This window comes from Prinia subflava, chromosome 6, assembly GCF_021018805.1.
Source record: "Prinia subflava isolate CZ2003 ecotype Zambia chromosome 6, Cam_Psub_1.2, whole genome shotgun sequence".
Taxonomy (NCBI): Eukaryota; Metazoa; Chordata; class Aves; order Passeriformes; family Cisticolidae; genus Prinia; species Prinia subflava.
In genome coordinates, this window is record NC_086252.1 from 10652049 (window position 1) to 10665223 (window position 13175).

The window sequence follows — 13175 nt, forward strand, 5'->3', positions numbered from 1 at the left end:
ATCCCTGCCACACTGTGTCATGAGCAATAGCCTCATGGTGGCCTGCAGCAGTTAGCTGCAGGACATGAAAGCTGGCTTTCCCTTGGGACACATTTAACGGGAACGGCTTCCAAAACCAAAGGGAGAACGTTCCAAGCAGTTGCCAGGAGATGTGGGTATCTGACTAAGCTCGAGCTTCCTTTCCTATACTCCCTTCAGAGCAGCAGCATCACTTACACCGTCACAAAGAGCCAAGTGCTCCAGGCGCCACAGGGAGCTGTACCCAGCTGACACCTCAACCTTCACACAGCGCTTTTCTAGAGTCCTCCAGGCCATGTTGGCAGCAGAGGAGGAAGCAGCAACTTCTCCTTAGTCTCTCTTGGGTTTAGTGCTACAAAGGTTCTGGATCGATTTTTTTTTAAATTTATCTATTTTCTAACTGACAGCTGCCCCACTGGTGACTCTGTCACACCTTTACAGAATACCAGATTATCATGGCTGATTTCAATTATTTTTACATGCATAAATACAGAACAAATGGGTGCAGTAGATATATTTAAATAAAAATTGACAAGATGCATTTATTGTTTTAGTTTTGTACAAAAGCATAACTTAAAAGGCAAACTAGTATAAACTTACTTTGTGCCAAATATTTAAACTTTTCATTCCAAAGAGTATCTGGTTCAAAACTTGTAGATACAGTTTCCACCTGGAAAATCTCTTTTTTAAGACCACAGATAACACAGTATTGTAAAATGAAAGTTCTGTAGTCCTTCAACTCATCAGAAGTTGCATTCTGCTCCGAGTGCCAGTTTTAGCTACTCAGTGAATGGATGGTATGAAACATGAGCCATGCTGGAGTGACCTGCTGAAAAGTCAGTTTGCCTACTGCTCATTCATGTTCTGAAGAGAGATGTGCATTAGGACCCGTGGCATGCAATCTTAGCTGATAAATATACGTGTAGAAACAGGGTGATGTGTTTGGACTTTCCTTTGCTACTTCATACCAGCCAGAAGTAGCCTAAGAAAACCTAAGTTACTTAAGAGAGTCCCAGATGTCATGCAGAAGCTCAATTATTCTTGAAATAAAAGAATGCTTTCCCCTGATTTTGCTTTTCCTTTGCACATGTGGCATTTCCTCAGTAAGTCTGAAGGGTTTTCTCAGTCACCACCACAGCTGCAGCTGCTCTCTGCCTCGGAGGGTGTACTGGCAGTCTCTGCTGACAACATCTCCAGGGATTCTCGCCTCTGCTGGAAAAAACCTCCCACCAGAACAAGCAGGACACCTCCCTCAGATGCCCCTTCAGGAGCCTCCAAAGTGAGCAGGTGACTTCAAAAGCCACTTTTCCCACAGAACAGGGCTTGCTGTGCTGCGGTGCTACCAAAAGGGCTAGCACAGAGCTGGACTTGTGTTCTTGTCAGCCAGTATCCAAGCGCAACTCCTGCAATTTGAAAATGTGGTGGGTGCAGTGCGTGACAGCAGCTGTGCAAGAAATGGGGCGCAGCTGCACAAGTGTTCCACAAGACCATCTGGAGGTAAAGTACCAAAAACAGAAGCGAGCAAGCCTCGTGTATTTCAGCAAAATTAAGCATAAAGAAATTGGTGTCCATGCAGTGTTTGATATGCCATAAAAACCGCTTCAAATAACATTTGATAAGAAAACTATTTATCAGTGAAAATGCAAGCTTAGACACTATGAACAGTTTACATCTTGTAGGTGTTCACTGATACAGCACAGTGGCATTATGACCAGTGGCTCACCTTAAAGAAGTTATTCATGGTTTTCCAAATGAGCTAGTGTTTTACGGTGCTGTACAAATAAAAAGTTGTGGGGAGCGTATGAAATATTTGTATTAAACTCCACTGCATTAAGTTATCCAATGCATGAAAAATGACCCGGATGCATTTAAAATAAATGCATATTACAATATCACATATAGTATTATAAAATTATTACTTATGTGCACAGTCCTGATATCTATAGACATGGCACTGTGAAGAAAGCCTGGTTCCTAAGCATTTTTATAGATATTTGATAGTGATGCAATTTGCTATCAGTCAGATCATAATGTCCCTTCAACTTTGGTACATTCAGTGCAAAATATTTTCGGGAGTTTTTTTACTCTTATAAAAATAAAAGGCATTTTTTTCCCCTGGAGAGTGCTTAAAGAATAAACACTAGCAGAATGTCTGTTCAAGCATGGAAAGTGACAAAACAGAAATAACACTTTTGTTTGCTTGTTTCCTGTTTACACTCTAAGAAACATAATATAATGAACCTATAAAAATAAACAGAAGTCACTGTGTTAGGGTTTTTTCCTGATACGCTGTGATAAATTGCTAATTTCTTCTTAAAATAGTTTCCATGCAGTATAAAGCGTAAAATCAGTCTTATATAAGTTCATTGTAACTGCTCATATTTTGTCATACACACCACTGGCAAATGCATTTCCACAAACCTCCTCAATGCACAAGCCGTTGTTGTTACGTCCTTTGTTGCTGACTTTCCTTCCCACTCACTTCTGCCCCAGGAACTTGAGCTCTATGGTGTTCCCCATGCAGGCACTCGTAGTCTTAGGTAAAGTTGGATATGCTGTTATAACATATGGCATAAAGTAAAGTACCTTCATGAATTCAAAAAAAAAAAAGAATTTATAAAAGTTCAGCTGTACGCTTTTTTGATATTTTACTGGGTATGTAAGGGGAGGAATGATTTCACATTTTGACTTGAATTTTATATTCAACAACTTTGATGAAATCCAGTCCTTGGGTACATATCAGTTTTGCAGTAGCCAGATGGATCACAACATGGCATCACGTTTCTGGTTTGCTCAGAACATAGACTTAAGAAGTGTAGCCGTCCCCAAACCCCATGGATTGCAAGACTTGGCTTTCCCTGCACACCAGGCACACTCTAGTTTCACTGTCGAGAATTCTGCCACTACCACAATGCTTTTTAATTGCTTCACAAGCTCCTTCGTGGAACCTCATTATTTGAATTGCACCATGAAACAATTTTCCTCTAGGAAATCCAACACAAAAGTTCATTCGTTCCTTGAGAAGACAGATCCACAAAAGTCCAATGAGCTGGGCACTGTGGTTTGTGTATCACTCAAGTCCAAAAGTACTTGTCTCTTCTACTGCTGTCAACAGTTTTTCATATAGCATAGAGAATGATGGGTAAGGGGGAAGGTCCAGACGGTTGAAACAAGTGTGAGCCCTGAGGGGAAAAAGAGAGAGGAGGTGAAGAAGTGCATTATTTGAAAAGTTCAAAAGAGAACACACAGGCTGGTATGTACTTGAATAGAGATGGGCAGATAGTATTCTTTTAGACGACTTTGTTCTGTCAAATGATGTTTTCCAACTGAACAGGTAGTGAGGTTTAATCTACATTCTTCTTATTAAAATAAGCCAGTAAGAAGCATTTATGAAGGTCTTTAAAACACACTGACAGTCCAAAAGACATGGGATAAATTTTATCCATCAAATGTGCATGAGAAAAAAAAATTATTTGGCATGGTACAATTAAAAGAGTCTGGTCTGAAATCTTGGCTTTAAATATGTCTTCTGAGACATAGCCTTTCTTTTCTGTATGGATGATACTTGAATACTGTATTTGTAATGATAAACAAGATATTTCCACATATCTCCAGATCTACAGGAAACAATCCCACAGTGGTAAAAGACAGATAAATTAGATGCTCCTTCTTCTACAATATCCTTGGCATATGGATGATGTTCTTGAGGCGTTACTGCTTGTGCTGGTATTCCCAATGGACATATCTGCCCTAGAGGCCAGCAGCTTTTGGAATTACACAAAACCATGCATGAACCTCTAGCAACCACCCAGCTTTCTTAAAAGGGTGACCATGCAATTTATTTCTCAGTTTTTGAAGTCCATCTTCCTCAAGGTTGTTGACACACTCGGGACTGCCTCTCAAAACCTCTTCCAGGGAATGAAAAGGGAGATAAAAAAGATTTCTCTTCGTAGTGGAATCGTGGATATCATTGCCTGACCTCGGGCATGCTAAGGATGATACTTTCTAAGACACTGTGGTGGATGAGCCTGTCTAATGGAATAGAGAATGTAACTATTAATGTGCTGGGTTCTTGAGGATAAAATAATGCAAAAAGAAACTGGAAGAGGCATCTCTTCTGCTCTAAAGCTTTGTAACAAAGCCTCACTTTAGATTGATTTTAGTAATTTGGCAGGTCTCTGTTTACAAATACTTCATTCTTTTGCAATAAAATACATCATGGAGTTATTTATTTAAATTCAGTGCAGCTGAAAACCAAACTCCTCCTGCGGTGCCCTGCCCTTCATCAGTATGATCTGTATTAAGTGTAAATATGTAACATGTTAATGGAAGGACTGAACAAGCTCCCTCCTCACAGCAAATGCAACTCCTCATTTACCCTGACCAGTCCCAGAAATCCAGCTGTCTACCACAGGTCTGTACAGCCAGTGTCAAAAGTGCTGCCTTCCATGTGAGCAAATTCATTAATTGCCACTTGAAGTGACTCTCCACTCCCAGCTGTGGGAATGGAACATGGAGTAAAGTGGGTTAATCTCTCTTGTTAAAAAACTTAAGAGTCCATTACAAAGTGAAACTCATTGAAGCTGAAACGCCCACTCAGTTACAGCCTTGCAGTGTCACAAAAATATCAGGCTGAAGATATGTACACACAGCACACAAGGTCACACCATTATTATAAACACAGTCCAAACACCAAATATGCAATCACTCAAAAAAACATTGCCTTTAGCACCCTCCCCAAATTCAGTACCCTTAGAAGAACACTGCTCTACATGCTGTGTTGCAGAGATGGCATTTCCCCACTCTGTATTCCAGGGGTCTGGTAACATTTTTCTACCCAGCCATCTCTCAAAGGCTCCTGGAGGAAAGCTTTCTTTTTACTCCTCTTTTGTCTTTCCAAAAACCTTATCAAATCATATCTGCAATATAGATTAAATTATTCCATTTCCCACAGAGTACTTAAAAAAAATTGAAAATACTCTCTTTTGAAGAAAAAGACCAATTTAAGCCCAACAGCAAATAGAACTCAGTGATCCCTTGAATTCAATGTAGAGTGTTGAAGAGTCTTAGGCAATTAAGAGCCTAACCACATGCTTCTGCTCCATGGGGCTGACAGCCACTCATTAGAACTATGGATCATGCTGTGTGGGCTGTAAAACCACAAATTATAAAAGACACAGTATATAATTAGCAAGGGATTCATTATGAACTGGTTTAATAGTAAGCTGGCATGTTGTTTATATTTAGTAAGAGAACTGAGCTTTATCTTATTTTGAGGGCAATTTTGAAAATGGAATCACTTACTGTGGAAAACCAAGTAATTAAAAAAGTCAAAACCAAGACCTTTGTCTTCTGAGGCGATGCATGCTTTTCCAACCCCAGCAAACAACTTCCTAAGTCCTTGAGACAAATGTGATTTTTTCCTTCTGGGTAGTATCTTCCCATTCTAACATTTCAAACCACGTGGGCACTAACTGTTCATCTGCCTGGGCTCACATCTTAGGACAACATAAAAACCCATCTTGGTTCCTAAAGTCTAGTTTCCCAGATTCCCAATTAAACTCCCCTTCATTTTCATTACCGTAGTAAAAGAGAGTGACATAGGCTTAAAATGCAGTAGTCAGACATAAATATCATTTTCAGGTGAATCATCACATGCATGAATAAATAATGTACAGCAATGAACCTGGAACCAATTTCTCCACATGGGAGTGAATTGAAAGAGTACCAGTCCCTCCCCTAGTTTAGTCTAATCTGCAATACAGTGCAAAAGAAGGAAGTAGAAGTGGCATTGGGTAGCAGTAGTTAAACTAGACCTCTAATAATCAATATTTCCAGAGCATTTTACATGGTCCCTAGTTAGTGTAAAAGGGATACAAGCTCGGCAACCTGACATGTGCCTCACAGAAATCTCACTGTTTGGACTCAGCAGAACTGATTACACAGCAGTCAGAACAGTGGGAACTAGGCAAACATTTAGTGAAAACTTCTGTGTTTACATTCACAGCTGCTTAGGCCACAGTCGCATACCTAAGTGACTATCCTAGCTGCCCTTTGTGTCTCAGATCAGGAAGAAGAGATGGGGATGGGTGTTCTTTCCTGTTTTCAGCACTGCAATGTTTTTAGAAACAGAGGAGAAACAAAGTCCATTGACCTGTTAAATCCTCACTTTTGCCACCCGAGCACCAAGGACTATCAAATTTCACAGGCATTCCTGCTAAGAGGGCAATTTGCGAAGTACAACACGCTAGGAGTGAGTGATGGTGCCTTAACATAAAAGCTTTAGTTATCTGACAATCAGAAGGAGTCACAGAGTCCTAGGGCAGCGTTCCCAGCAGATCCAGCGTTGTGTTTACACACGCTGGGCTTGTTTGGAAACCTCTTGAAAGTTGCTACTCGGAGTTGTAGTTACTGAGGTGTTACTCCAAGCCAGCAGGACCCGGTGTTTGCACAGGGAGTCTCAGAGGCTGCTGTGACCCAGGCTGAAGCTGCACTGCATCCAAGAACCACGCGTGTAAAAATGCAAACAGTGCTTTCAGCTGGGGGCTTAACCCATTTAAGCACTAACACGGAAGATGCTTCATTTTTTATGAGGTCAAGGTTCCCCATGTGTGAATACCAGGAACTGCTTGCTCATGATGACTGTAGGTGTTTGTCACACACAGTTGGTTTTATTTTAATTCTCACATTTGTATGGTAAAAATGATCCAGAGAGACAAAAATCAAATGTTTCCTAACCAAGGGAAACTTAAGTGAAATTTCAATGAAGAAGACAAACTCTTAAATGTAAAGGGTTGGCATTTCCCCTAAACTTGATAAACCGCCTATGATAGTGAAGATTCTCAACACATTTCTCCATATTGCACTTTTGGAAGCAGTTTTATTCTGTAATGTATCACAACCAGGGTTCTGCATAACCTTTCCAGAGGAAATTCTGAACATCCTGTTCTGGCAGGTCCTGACCTTTTCCATGCTGCAAGCTCTGCTTGCAAGCACTGGGAATTTCAACTTCAGAGAATATATCAAAAAAAATCATGCAATCTCTTTTCTTACTTAAACTCAAAAAAAAAAAAAAATCTTGAATTTTGAAGTCAGAAATTATTTTTTTAGAAGTCCAGCTTTTACTTTTCAAACAGAATCAAAGCTAGTCCATAGGCTAATCATAATCAAACTATAAAGGAGACTTATTGGGCTACAAGGTATTACTAGGCCCCAGATGACATGAGAGTATTTGATATGAAATAGCGATTTTCAGGATTTGGGTTCCCTTAATCCTCAGTTGTCTGGCTCTCATTTGTGCTGTGAACAGGAAAGATGGCTCTGTTTAAAGGCCACCTGCTGTGCCTGTGGATTTCACAGCACCACTTCTTCCTCCGTGACCTTCTCCATGCGGTTGTGATGGCAGGAGATGTCCCAACCCAAGGGACATTTCTGCCTCTGACCTTGTGCTGGAGGAAAAACCTACTGGTCAGAGAGACTCTGTGTGTATCTGAAAGCCACTCTGTATCTAAGATGAGACTCAATGCAAGTTGTTTATGAGGAGTGGGTTTATGATTAGGGATGAGTTTCCCCCATGGATCAGCCCAGCCCAAAGCTGCTGTACACAGCACACTAAAGCTGAGGTCTGATTAAGCAGAGTTAGGCTGCCCACACTCCACACACTGATCTGTGTCTGACCACTCCTAACCCATCCTAGAGGCTTCAGAATCACAGAACTGGGTGACAGAAAATCTCCCAGCTATCAGCCTGATCACAGTAAAGACAGGAACCTGTCATTTTTGGCAATGAAGAAACCAAGCTGAAGGTGGTTTTTTCATCATTCACATACTATTAGACTAGTCCTGGCACTGTTACCGTGGACCTTTGAAGAGAACTCTTTTTTTCTGCTCTAAAAATTGGAAAGCCTTTTTTTTTTAATCTTTTCATCCTACTCCTCTAAACCTGCCCTTCCCAATATAAATTGCAAGGGCTTGTACAACTCAGCCCCTGCTTTCACATCTTGGACTCTCATACCATTCCTTTACCCTCTTCACCTATTTCAACTGATCTTACTTGTTCTCTTTGAAATCCTCACCTTCTCTTGTCTCTCTTGCTGCTTCTCAAGTGAAATGACTCCCTTCCACCTATTCTGCACTCACAACTTGCCTCTTCAGTATTTGTTAACATTTGACATCAGACCAAGCATCAAAATTATATCACTAAACTATACTATAAAGCCTGTGACTGATGAAAAAAATATAATAGTAGCTTTCAGTCAGACATAGTCACAAGAGCTATTTCATTTTAATTCATATTAAATTTTGCTCCTAACTTGTGAACTGCATGTTCAGTAAGTAAACACTTGCACATTTAATCAAATGTAACAAAGAAAGTCAGGAGTAGCTATCATTCCAAGATAATTTTCTGTGAGAAACACACTACAATACAGATGTCAGCTGCCTCGTCCACCTTAAGGGAACAAAACTGAGTTCCAACCAAAATGGATGCATTAGACACTGTAACAACGGGGAAAGAAATTTGCACATAAGGGAAGGTGTATTTGCATATTCAGTGAGAGCTTGTTTATGTTTGTCAAAGAGCTGATCTGCCACCCCAGAGAGTGGCCCCGTGAGGCCACCCTGGCATGAGAGCCCCCAGAGCTGTACCTTGGGAGAGCAGTGATCTTCCCCCACTTCTCCACGCAGAAGCGCCTGGGCCCGTTGCTCCCCCGGAGAGAGGCAAAGCCTTCATAGGGAATGCTGGACGTGCCTGTGACAAACTGCCAGCACAAACACATCAGGACAGCGCCTGCACACATGGCCTGGGGACACTCACAGCAGCACACCCAAACACTTGGGAAAAGCATTTGCAAAGCAAGGAAACTGGGGAGGCACAAGCAATAAATGCTGCTTTACATGGAGGTTAAGGGCAAACAGACCATTTCCTTTCTTTTCCTCCAGAAGAGGCAATTTTACAGATTCATTTCCTCCAAAGCTTTTCTGTTGCATAAGAACTGTAGAATAACACACTATCAGTACCCAGTTACTCAGATTTAAGACTAAGTGAGTTTTTTCTGCTGTTTCCTGCATTAAAAGGAATTAATACAAAAAGTAGTAATGTCTGGTGGCTTTGTGTTGTATCTTTCTACTATATGGATTTCCAGTGCTTTAGAAACCACAACTAGCTACTGTAAGAAAAGGACTAAATTCTGAAGGTTAGGTATGCCCACTGACATTTGCTGAAATACTGACTGGTGAGCAGTTTTATTTACAACCTGTCATGAACAGATAAAACATAGCTTTTGACAGATCAGAGACTAATTAATTTCTGTCTCTCCATCAAATGATCTGTTCCACACTGCCTATTTACAGGCTTTTAAAAAATACTTAAACAGATTCAAAAAAGAAAGTTCTTCATAATTCAGTGATCAGATAACAATTCTGAACTGTTAAAAACAGCAGATTTCATATTAGATCAATAACGTGGTATGGTTTGCAGTGGAGGTTTATTTCTTTACAGATAGGATGGATTTAACCTAAACGTAAAAAATTTAACTCAATAGTAAACCCACATGTATAAATATTCTTCTGTTAAAATATTTTGTCCTTCAGCAATAGAGTGACTGGAACCTGCAAGTTTAGTGAACATTGAATTGGACTGACTTTCATGTTTCCATCATTATTTTCTAATTTGAGGGCTTAAACTTCCATCTAAGCTTTCTCCTTCCTAAGCTGTATAAATACTATTAACATTTCTACCTAATGACATAACCAATTACAAAGTTTTCCTTTTCTATCTTTAGGAGTATTAATGTACATTTAATCAAACAACAGTAAAGGATTATTGACATCAGACATTGTATCTTAAGTGTACTTTTTGACTTTGAAATGTATAAAAATAGCTGTGAGCTTCTGTCACTTGAAATTATTACAGTTAGCCTCTGACTCAGGCTATTCCCACTAGCAAACATCACCATAACTTCTGGGTATGCTAAACCAGGATGGGGCTAGTTTAACATCAAATTTTAATTGTTTTTACACAGATCAGCTGATTTCTTACCTGTAAAAGTCTTAGTCGTTGTTCATTGTTGAACCTTTCCACAGCAGCCCAGAACCACCGAATTACAATGTGATTGTCATGATAACCTGTTAAAACAAGAAGAGCCTTTATACTTTTAGGTGCTATCAAAGTGGTTGAGGGAATAGTTAGTTAGCTTTTCCTAGTTTAACCCAAGTCACAATAATGCCGTATTCTTTATCCAATTGTACATGACAAAAAGAAGTGAGATCCCTTGTGCAAGCTTTCTTCCATTATTCAGTCACTAACAGGAATGCCAATTCTTGAAATAGTCTAATACTGTGCTATTTATCTATCCAAAGCTACAAATGATGCAGCCATGTGAGAGATGAAACCATCTCTCTCACAGTATCTCTCAGTTCCTGAATCTTACATTGTTCTCAAATTATTTCAACTACTAGCCTGCAGTCACTGGGATTTCTTCTACTTTCCTGTCAGCTCTGAGTGTGTAAAAAAAGAGAGGAATATCTGACTAAGAATGGCTCCCATTTCCATTTCTCTCCCAAATCTGGGAGGCACCCTCCCAGTGTGCATGGTACATTCTGTTGAGAAGAGTGTTCTGTCATGCTGTCTGGGCAAGAACAGGCAGGGAAGAGCTGCAAGGGGATGCAATGAAGTGAACTAAAATGGATAAATTACCTTCCCCTAACACTAACTTAACCAGAGAAGTTCAAAAGTTACTATAAATGTATCTCATGGGATGGTTCTTTACTGCCTTGAGAACTGGGTAGTTCCACAGTCCCCGACACTCTCACTGAACAAGACAAAATTCAAGTTACCTCCTCTGTACTCTGTATTATTTCTCCAATCACTCAAGTCGATTTCTGCTGTTCCAGCTATAACCAGTTCCAGTTCTCTGGCATCAAATACAGACACCAGTCTTGCATCAACCACCTGTGAAAAGAAATAAAATGTGTAGCAGCATTTCTTCATGTACTGAGTTGTGCCTCCCCATAAAGGCTGCTAGCAAGGTATTTACCAGGTATCATTTCAGGTGATTCAGAATTCAGGTTTTGTCTTTTTAAACAAACAAGTCTCCGAGACCCGATGCAGAACCAGAGCAAGGATTCAATGCTAATCATACAGTGATTGAGAGAACTGTCCAGTGCTAAGTAGATACATAACCACAGTCTTCACATAAATGACTACAAAAATTATTTTTTACCCTCCCTTCCTCTTCCAATATCTGCAAGGGCACTTCTGATTATATTTGGAACCCCATATTTTGGAAAGTCACATGAAGAGAAAAATATTTTGGAAAGAGAAAGAAAGTGAATTTAATTCTGGAGCTTTTTACCTCATAGAAACCACGAACTAGACTTTCTGTTTGTTGTACAACTCCCCTCTCAATTCTCCACTTCACCATTCTCTCTATGTATTCTTTCTTGTTCTTTTCCGTGACTGGGATATTGGCACCTCCTGGTTTTAGTTCCCGCTCTGTGATCTTAGGACAAAAAATGAACAAGTGACAACACAATTATTATAAAGACAAAAGAAGGAATTTTAATAATTTAAACTTTGAAGTTGAAGTAATTCTTCAAAATCACTAACCAAGCCTGACTGGCAAACTGGAACATGTGAAGTGAGAGAACATACAAAAAATGCTTTTTAAAAATAATATTTTAAATTCCATTTAGTCTGAGGAACCTTCACAGTTAGTATCAAGAGTAAATTGAGAGGAAGAAACAATCTTTACAGTGACTAAAGTAGTGAAGTTTTCTACATAAAACCTTAACAAAGGTGTTGTAATACCTTTGAATGGCAACTTTGCTGCAATTAAATTCAGGTAAACTACCTCTAGCAAAGCAATCCTAAAGTTTGATATTTCAGATACTCTCCAGAAAATCTCCTTAACCAGAAAAACACGTTTCACTGAGTACAAATAATTCCTCCCAAGATTTCAACATTGGTTTCACCAGCAGGAATTTTTTAAATACAAGTTTAAAGCAGCATGGAGGGACACTCGTTCTTCTGTCCAAATAAATGTTTATCTAGCAGTAGAATGCACCAAGGAAATGAAGACTCTTGCATACCTGGCCAAAAACTTCTTCATTTACAGTAAATGTCAGATCCAGGATATCATGTATATCATTGTCTTTCATCCACTGTAAACTCTGGTGAAACTCCTCATCCAGATATTCCAGGTCACTCAGGTCACAGAGTCTGACAGAAGAAAGAAGAAAACACGCAAATACAGATGATGGCAGCAGCCTGTGCTCAGGAACTAAACTCAGACAAAACAGATTGTGAATGGGAGCCAAGAGAAACATCAATAGAGAGGACAACTTGAAATCTGTTTATTTGCCTGGTAACAGCAGTTACTGTACAACACAAAATAACTCTAAATATACAAAACTCCAGAATTCAATTTGAAGACAGACTCTTCTTAAGCTTATGGTGAGTCTGCTCCATCTTTCCTGTGAAGCTCATTTAGGAATTATGAAAATACATACATTGGAGAGACAAAGAATTCCAATAACAAAAGAAATGGTAAGATTTTTTTAACAAGCAAGCAGTGTCCTTTTTGTTTAAGTGGTTACACTGCCTCATCTCTCATCATTTGTTGCACTGCTTAGATTTCCAGCTTACGACAGAAACATCTTTTTACCTTTTGCCATACTTTCCCTTACCTTATCCTTCTTACTAAAATGATGCTTCTAGCATTGAGGTGTTTTCAAAATATATGTGCAATAGGAATGGATTAATTACTCCCCACTACTTGAACATGCAATGTTTAATAGAAAAAAAAAAATGCTTCCAGACTTCTCAAAACCAGTTTTCAAATAAAAAGTAAAGCACCTTAAGTTCATTAGGTCTTAGGTTCCAGACATGCTGAGCAAGCACAGCTCTCATTGTTTCAGCCAGAACAGAAGCAGTAGTTCTGGAAGCTAAGTCTGAAGTCTATCAAAGTACAGCTCCTCAAAATGGAGATTGCCAACAATCAGTCTGCCTGAGAATGGATGGTGCAGTCTAAGTTATGAAGTGATTCATATCCTATCCTGTGAGTCATTACATGACAAATGAATAAGAACTCTATCTGGAATAAGCCCACAGCATTTCATTGTACATCTTCAAATCTATGACTTTGTAGAAGAAGGCTG

The 13175-nt window shown here is 39.5% G+C and overlaps 1 protein-coding gene across 2 annotated transcripts in view; it reads right to left on the minus strand.

The window, feature by feature from the left end:
- Positions 1–534: 534 nt before the first annotated feature.
- The window catches only part of HECW2 (HECT, C2 and WW domain containing E3 ubiquitin protein ligase 2), a 144484-nt gene continuing 131843 nt past the window's right edge, over positions 535–13175 (minus strand). For both annotated transcript variants that reach the window (XM_063400203.1, XM_063400204.1), the window contains 6 exons: positions 12108–12237; positions 11372–11518; positions 10854–10968; positions 10057–10142; positions 8664–8776; positions 535–3200 (listed from right to left, as the gene is read on the minus strand). In XM_063400203.1, the coding sequence (XP_063256273.1) occupies positions 3089–3200; positions 8664–8776; positions 10057–10142; positions 10854–10968; positions 11372–11518; positions 12108–12237 (703 nt within the window). In that variant the 3' untranslated portion in view covers positions 535–3088. The remainder of the gene's footprint in view (positions 3201–8663; positions 8777–10056; positions 10143–10853; positions 10969–11371; positions 11519–12107; positions 12238–13175) is intronic.